The 8,681-nt window shown below is 48.1% G+C and overlaps 1 protein-coding gene across 3 annotated transcripts in view; it reads left to right on the plus strand.

Annotated features, from left to right (window-relative positions):
• Positions 1-885: 885 nt before the first annotated feature.
• Positions 886-8,681, plus strand: part of Rerg (RAS like estrogen regulated growth inhibitor) — a 114,504-nt gene continuing 106,708 nt past the window's right edge. The window contains exons 1-2 of one of the 3 annotated variants that reach the window (XM_050135225.1): positions 886-1,645; positions 6,276-6,449. In XM_050135225.1, the coding sequence (XP_049991182.1) occupies positions 6,389-6,449 (61 nt within the window). In that variant the 5' untranslated portion in view covers positions 886-1,645; positions 6,276-6,388. Of the gene's footprint in view, positions 1,646-4,179; positions 4,327-6,275; positions 6,450-8,681 lie in introns of those variants that run through there. The other 2 variants (XM_050135223.1, XM_050135224.1) reach the window with 2 other exon arrangements.

The following is an 8,681-nucleotide window of genomic DNA, read 5'->3' on the forward strand; positions in this document are numbered from 1 at the left end:
CTTTAAGATATTTTGTATTCTGAGATGCTGAAATCTCTGTGTCTTGAATATGGGACCCATTCCTCACACTGGCCAGCTCTTCCCAAACCAGCATATAAACAATTTAGATGTGTCTCCTCTCAAGTCGTCTTCTGGCTGCATTTGTTTGATCATTGTGTGACAAGCCTTACAATAGAGGAAGACCACACAGACACACACACGGAGACACACACACACACAGTATATTCCCCACTCTTCTGACCTCTGGAATTTCAAGGTTGAGCAGAAGACTGAGAATCCAGAGTGGAAGCAGAGCAAGCACGATGCTGGGAGGGGGGTGTGAGATGTGGAAGAGAGTGTCAGATCAGGGGTCCAGGGGAAGCTGGGGTGACTGGGAAACTCCTGGTGAGAGAGATGGGTTAAGCTTTCTCAATGAGTTATCAAGACACATCCCACAGAAGGAGGCATAGCCCATGACTGTCACAGGTCCAACCGTTTTATCCAGCCTGCCTAGAAAGTCCTGCCTCCCTAGCGACCTTTCTTTCATCAGATTTGGCCTTCTGATGGTTTCCATCTCCCTGACACCCCCCCCACACACACACACACACCACCACCACCACCACCCTGCGCCTGCTCTTGTTGCCTTGCTTTCAGTAAGTTACCAGATACCCTGGTAAGAAAGCCCAGATCTGGAATGAGGAAAAGGGACTCACATGGACGTTTCCTGTTGCTTTGTTCGTGCATAACGCTCTTTGGGAATCCTTTAACCTCTCTGAAGTTCCCTTTCCCCTCTGAAAGACAGCAATTACAATAGCCACGTCTACCTCAGGGGAGGTGAAAATCAAAGGAGAGGAGGGATGGATGCAGGCTTTGCATAGCTTAGCATAGCATGAATGTTAATTATCTTTGTTGGGGTTTGAACACGGTAGGGTAGGACGCCAAGGCAAATCTTATAAATGCCGGTCTTGCAGAGAGAACTGAGCACACTGGGGATTTTACCATGTATACAAACATGAATTGCAGCTGAACTTGGTGTTTATATTTTTCGAAGCATATTTGTTTCTGATCCGGTCCGGATTTTCTCACAGCTATTTACTAGCCTTGGACCAGACCAGTTCTCTCTCTCTCTCTCTCTCTCTCTCTCTCTCTCTCTCTCTCTCTCTCTCTCTCTCTCTCCTCTGCTTTCTCTTGAATATCATGAGAATAACTGAACACATTGGCAAGATCCTTTGAAGCAAGGCGTAGAGAACACTGCGAAAGTGATGCTTTTTCGTCAAGACAGGACTTAGCTGGAGCCCGCAGGCCTGGCGCTGAGCAAGGTTGGGGTTGTTTGTGGGGCGCTAGGCTGGCAAGCTGGTCCAGCAGGGGGCGCCCGAGCGCCTCACTGCAGCATCCCGGCGGCGGAGCGCAGCGGCGGCCGGCAGGAACTCGCGTCCTGCCGCAGTCTCTAGGCAGCTAGTCTGAGCGAGCGCAAGGGAGGAGACCCCCGCCCGGCCACCACACTTGCAGCCGCGGTGACTCCCACCCGCGATCGCGGCCCTTGGCTCTCGAACGCCTCCCGCAGCCAGGGTGGATCAGCGTGGGAGGGCTTCCCGGTCTCTGGGGCCGGATTGCGAACTTGGAGAGGACCGCGGCTCTTTTTCCCCACGGCCTGGAGAGTGAACAGGTGAGTGACACACACGTGTCCAGGTGGCTCCCTGCGGACAGAGTGCAAGTCCCCGAGAGCTCGACCCCTGGGTGCATCCTCCTGGTCGCGGGGTCCTTCGCCAAAGGCGACTTTGTGGTTCTCTGTGAGGGATGTGAACGCCAGCAAGGCTTGACAGCGCGTCCTGAGCTGACGGTGTCCTTCTGATGTCGGGGACGTCCGCTGCCTGCTGTGGAGCCTGTAATCTGCAGGAGCTGAAGTCCACCGGGGGCTTGCTTCTGGTTGCAGACCTGTTGATTTCAGGGTAACGAGATAGCTCGGGGGCTTGCACAGTTACAACCTCTTTGCTCTGGGTGTTGCATTGCGATAAGACGAAGGAAAATTCCTAGCAGAGAAACTGAGAAATCTTGATTTCAGGAGAGGTCTGGCCCAGAGGGAAGCGACCTCACTCCCACCATCAGACTGGTCTCATTCCTGCCCTGAACAGATGCCCTTGTTTTTTAGGAGGCCATAAAGACATTATAATGTAGTTATAAAGATGCACCCAACCCCTCAGAGGAAGTGGAAAACACTGACCTTGATAAGCAAGGGCTGGGAAATGATTTATTGGGAGCAAAACCTTTTGATAAACAAACAAATGCATGAATGAAGCTTTAAAAATTCAAATGTCATCCGTCTAACAGAATCCCCACTGGTAGCCTCTTTGGTGTGTATGTACTTGTATGGAGCGTAGCAATGAATAAATGCTTCAGTAGTACCAAACAAAACAGCTATTCTCTCTCCCTTACCCTAATATTTGCTCTAGCAACTTTATGTACAGGGAAAAAAAAACCCTCTGTCTTTTATCTCCTAAATATTTAGGTGTGACTTTATGATTGGAAATGACAGGAACTTGAAAGTCGTTTGTTTGTTTGTTCGTTTGTTTTGCCCCACTAAAGCCCTCTGCTCGTAGAGTGAACTTCTGACCATGGTAGGAAGAGTCCCATGTGTTAGAACCAATGAGTTTTCTCAGATCTGAGGGATAGAAGGTCTCCGGTTACTAACTCAACAGAAACTTGCCCGTAGGTTACTATGACAACAGTTTGACACATTGATGGTTTCTGTCAAAATTTCATGTGGAAATTACATGTGAAGGCATCTCTGAGGGCCAGTTTTGCATCTCCCCTTTGATTTTTCTAAACATATCATGAGCTGACAGTGGCCAGCTGGATCTTTATCATGTTACAAAGGGGGAAAAATTAACCCACATAATTCTCTTTCACATGTAAAATCCATGAGCTTCACAGACCAATAAGAGTGGCTGACTTGGCTTGACACTTTAAAAAAAAAAACATTTGATGGTTACTTTTAGAATATAATCACATTTAGATACAAAGGAATGACACGTGAAAGAGAAAATTATTATTTATGAACGCTCCTGATATAAATATGCTCTATGCTTCAAAGAAATGCAAGTCAGCAGCAATTCATAAGTTAAAATACAGCTAACAAATTTAATATGCAAAAAAAAGGCCTTTTCTTAGTGGATGCATATAAAACGAAGGATAAGGAATATTGTTTTGTTTTGGCACACTGTCTGCTTAGGTGACCTGGAATAGCCTGAAAGTCGTGACGTAGCCCAAGATGGTCTTGAACTCAAGATCCTCCCGAATGGAATGCTGGGGCCAGCACCTAAGGAAATACATCTTTAACCAGAAGGATGGGGTCAGATTTGCAAGATCTTTGAGAACCACAGTGAAGTTCTTGCTCTCATTTCCTGTTTGGAGCTGGAAGAAACACCCACCCCTTCTTCCCTCTGAAGCACCCACACATAAGAAACATTTTGATGTGTTCATCAAAATGTGTTAGGTCCACATTAATGGCTCAAATACATAAGAGGGAAAATAGGAAGTAACTCCTTTGGTAGAATATGTATTCAGGAGAAGATCTGTTTTCTTTTTCCCTTTCTTCAACTGTGTTTTTAAATCTCTTTATGCAGTGGTTTGTATATACAGGATCAGTTAACATATTTAGGAAACAGATTCTGAGATCGTGGTTGAGAAGGGTTCTTTAGCTCAGGCTGGTCTCAGGTTGGCTGAGAGTGACCTTGAACTTCTGAACTTTTTCCTCAATTCTGGAATTACAGGTGGGTGCCACCGCGCCTAGCACAGACAGAACTTTACAGACTAGAACAGTGAATGAATTCTGAACACCAGCGCCTCCGTATTTGACATATATAAAAGTGAGGTTTTGAGTCTGTGACCCAAGCATTGATGGAGATCAGATAGCGGGAGTCCTTAGCCCGTGGGAAAGATGGAAGGCTTCCTGCGATTGGCTGTGCTGGAGGCAACTACAGCGAGCTTATTGGAACTTTTGTTGTGACAGTTTGTCAGGTTAAACGCCAGATTGTAAGGGAGCTTTATGTTTTTAGTGTCATTAACACAGCGAGTGCCTGGGGACGAGTGTGCCTATGGTGAGAGGGGGAGGGGAAAGTCAAGAACTGAAGCAAGTGTTGTTCATTCACTGTGTGTCCCCTGAAGAACGCCTGAACAGCTGGCCCTCACTTTCCTAGAAGATGGAAGCCTAGGATGGAGCCGTGTCCTAAGCGTTGTCAGGCTACACAAGCAGATCTGACTGAAAGAAATGGCTTGTCATTATGGAGAAGAACCAGGACATCACAGGCAGAGGTGACAAGGAGACACACCATAGCCCAATAACAGTGGGTAAGGAGGTTCTCCTAACTGAAAAAGGCTGCCTACAAATGACACTACTTACAAAGGAAGTAAACTGACCTTGACTCCCTGGAATTGACCAATCAGACACAAAATGGTTAGGTAACGCAAGAAAATAGATGGGAGAGTCCCTTGACTGGTCCCCAGCCCAAGGCCTTTCCCAGGTTTACGTTTCCTAGATACTAAGAACCCAGATGTTGAGCTGAGAGTCTAAGCTGTGACAGAGATGCTAGCCTGCCAGCGTGAGTGAGGCCTTCCACTCAAATCCCAGCGCAGCATAAAGATAGTCAGTAAGAACCGCAGGTGTCATGACTAAGCAGGAGCCTATATACAGTTAGCAGAAGCACGCAATGCCATGTGTGTGTGCCATTAGTGCCGGGGACGCGTTATGAATCGACTTGCCTGAGACCCTCTTTAAAGAGGACTCTGAATGTGAAATATACACCATACCTTTTGTGCACTACCGTATAACACCCAGAAAAGCACAGAAGCATAGTTTGGATATTATGTATTTGCTGGCTTTTGAACCATATGTATCTGGGACACAATTCACCCTGTGATCAAGTGTGAACAGAGATGAATTGGCAATTGAGTTGACTGATACGAATGTGTCTTGTTCATTAAAGAAATCCCAGAGCGCCTCTCCCCATCCTGTTGCTGGCTGGCTTTGTGTGTCGAGCTGACACAGACTAGAGTCATCAGAAAGGAAGGAGCCTCAGTTGAGGAAATGCCTCCCTGAGATCCAGCTATAAGGCATTTTCTCAATTAGTGATCAATGGGGAAGGGCCCAGCCCACGGTGTGTGGTGCCATCCCTGGACTGGTGGACCTGGGTTCTATAAGAAAGCGGGCTGAGTAAGCCAGGGGAAGCAAGCCAGTAAGCAGCCCTCGTCCATGGCCTCTGCATCAGCTCCTGCCTCCAAGATCCTACCCTGTTTGAGGTCCTGCCTTGACTTCCTTCAGTGACCAACAGCAATGCCGAAGTATAATCTGAAGAAACCCTTTCCTCCCTGACCAGCTTTATGGTCATGGTGTTTTGTCAAGAAAATAGAAACCCTAACTAACACAATGTGTGTGTATTTATATGTTGAGGATTTATAAGCAGGTGCTAAAGTGCATTTATTAGCACTTATGCCAAAAACAATCTAGTCATAGAAACGTGGTAGAGGAAGAATTTTGAAAGGTGATACTATGTGTACACATATTTTAAAACCAACGAGCTCTAAATTATTTGTTTAAAGAGTTGTTATGTTTTTAATTATATGCATATGTGTGTTTGGAGGTGTGTGCACATGACTGATGCCCTCATGGAGGCCCGAAGAGGACTTTGGATCCCCTGGAGTTATAGGCAGTTGTGAGCCACCCAATGTGGGTGTTGGGAACCAAACTCAGGTCTCCTGAAAGATCAATAATGACTCCTAAACAGTAACCTATCCCTCCAGCCCCAGCTCTAAATTCTTAAGTTCCCACTGTATTGCTAAGCAGTTTAGAGTGAGCTACTACGGCCCTCTCTCAGGGCAGTGGGGAAAACCGCACTAGGAGATGCAGACTTGTGTGGTTTGATGGTCAGCGGTTAACTGCCAACCTGATGGAATTCTGGGAATCACCTAGGAGGTGGATTTCTGGGCCTGCCTATGGGAGGTTATCTTGATGGCACTGAGATGGAAGGTACCTCCCACTGTGAGGTGAGCAGCCTTGGTACCTAGTGTCTTCCTGTTGGAGATCAGTTGTGACCAACCGATTCTCACTCCCACTGTCTGAACTTCCCGCCTGCCATAATGGATGACACCTTGAACTGTGCACAACAATAAACCCTTTCTCCCTCAAGCTGCCTTTGCCATGGTATTTTATGACAGCTAGGACAAGGGTGACCCGTGTGCACCTGACGTTCTACAGATATGGGTCCATGGCTCACTTAGAATTTCTACTCTCTTCTTTTAAGGATTGTGGACCCTTTCGTGTTTGGCGATGGCACAGTGAACCTCAAAGCTGCCTGCCACCAAAGCTGTCTGCTCACATCCGAAGTCTGAACAGGAAATCCTGTCCCCACCAGTCATGGCTAAGAGTGCAGAGGTCAAACTGGCCATATTCGGGAGAGCAGGCGTGGGAAAGTCAGGTGAGGTCCTTCTTGTGGTGTTTATAGGATCTGTGAGTTTGTCACAGCTTTGGGGGGTGGGGCAGGTAAGTAGTCCACTTGTTGTCCTTCCTCTGTCTCAAGGCTTTGTTTTTCATAAGCAAGTCATGAATTCTGCTTATTTATGACAAAGTAAATTTGCTGATAAAGTACAAGGAACTGGATAGGTCATAAACAGCCTCCAAAGAAATCGAATTGCGGAAATTTTGTAAAATATCTCTTCTTTGCTCGCTGCGGAAGATCTCAAGGGGTCGATTATACGTCTCATCTGTTTGTGCAGTCTCAACAAAAGGGGCCAAGGTCAAGCAGATGTTGGGGCCCCAGTAAGTGCTTGCTGAATGAATCTATCTCTGTCAGTGACACAAATGTTTCCTTGCCCAGGGCTTTTCAGGAGGAGGACACTGGGAAAGCAGGCTTGCAAACTTGCACGCAAGGGGGCTCTTGCCATGCCTCTGGAGTGAATTTAAATTCGCAATTCTGATGAACAGCAATAATTCAGAGCCCTCTTTTCTTTGGTGGTGCTAAGGGGCTAAAAGCCAGGACCCTGCACATGCTGGGCCGTCACTCTATCCCTGAGTCCCCGTCCTGGGGCCCGTGAGACAGCTGCTCACAAACAGGGACAAACGTCACCTCTTCCTCCTTGTGCTAAAGGAGATGTCCCTCACTTGACTTTAGCAGTGACTGTGACAAGGACTTGCTTGGGGTCTCATGGGAAGGGACTAAAACCACACAGAGCTTTTGGCTGTCAGCAAAGACACAAATGCCTTGGTGCATGTGAGTGGGTAGACAGAAACCTGCCGGGAAATAAACTGACTAATCCCCACACAGGTAATGTATATGCTCTTAAGGAAATGCGGGCTTGCATGCGAGCGCCCCTCCCTCCCCCACGCCTTCTAGTTCTGCAGCCAGCCCCCTTCTGATCGCCCTCCTGGCTGTTCCAGCCATGATCTGCCCTGCTCTAAGTCTTGTCTCTGTTGGGTTTTCTCGGCTTTTTCTGCCACCTTGCTTCTCCTCTTCTGTTCTTGCCTCTGGCAGAATCCAAACAAGGAAAACAGCGAGCAGGGACTCAAGATGCTCAAGCCCCTCCCCTTTAATCTCCTTTGGTTTCCCAATGGCGTGAGAACCTCGGTCTGTAGCTGGTAGACGGATCTGGAGAATGAGGAAACTGCCCCAGGGAGTGTCTCGGGTGGGAGGAATGGCATATGTGGGATGGGTAGAAAGAGAAAGGTGAGGTGCGCGGGGTGGGGAGGCGGGGGAGGGCTCGTGGGAAGACCATGTTGCCAACATTGGCTCCGTTTGTGTGACTGAGGTATTTGGCCGGCCATCGGTCTCTCTCTCTCTCTCTCTCTCTCTCTCTCTCTCTCTCTCTCTCTCTCCCCTTCCTTCCTTCCGTCCTTCCTTCCTTCCTCCCTCGGTCTCTTCCTCCCTCCCCCTCTCTCCACATTCTTCCTTCTCTCCCTCCCTCTCTCTCCCTCTCTCCCTCCTTTCTTGCTCTTCCTACCTCCACCAAGAGGAATAAGAGGAAGAGCTCCTTTAAGACATTCTGCATGGTTTGGAAAGCTGAACACAGGACTGGCAAGGTGGCTGGGAGGGTGGGAGGGCTTGCTGCTCAAGCCTGAGGCATTGGAGCTGACTCTTCAGCCCCTGTGTAAAACGCTAGTTAAGCTAGTGCTAGCACATATTGAAATATGAGCGGCGGGGCTGCGTCCCCAACACCCCGGCCGCTTGGTTAGCTCATGCCCAAAATAACAACACACAAACTGTATTCATTTAAGAACTGCTTGGCCCATGAACTCTAACCCTTACAGGCTAATTCTCGCACCTGGACTAGCCCATTTCTAATCATCTGTGTAAGCACCCCAAGGTGCGCTTACTGGGAAGATTCTAGCCTAAGTCCATCGTGGGTTGCAGCTGCCTGGGAGAGCAGAGCATGGCAGCTGTCCGGTCCCTCTGGAAGCAGCGCAGAGTCTGACCTCACTTCCTCTTCCGCCCAGCATCCTATTCTGTTTATTCCGCCCACCTATCTTTTAACCTATCAGGGCCAGCAGTTTCTTTATTGCTCAGCCAATGAAATCAACAGATTGATATGACACTCCCACATCAAGCACATCCCCAGCCTTAGCTGTAGCTGATGGAGGATTGCAGGGCCTTGCTGAGAGCATTAGATTCAGGTGCCGTGAGGCTTTCTCAAGGAAATTAGATAATAAGAAAACA

Source organism: Alexandromys fortis, unplaced genomic scaffold (assembly GCF_014885135.2).
Source record: "Alexandromys fortis isolate MF-2015 unplaced genomic scaffold, M_Fortis_MF-2015_v1.1 scaffold_21, whole genome shotgun sequence".
NCBI classification, from domain to species: Eukaryota; Metazoa; Chordata; class Mammalia; order Rodentia; family Cricetidae; genus Alexandromys; species Alexandromys fortis.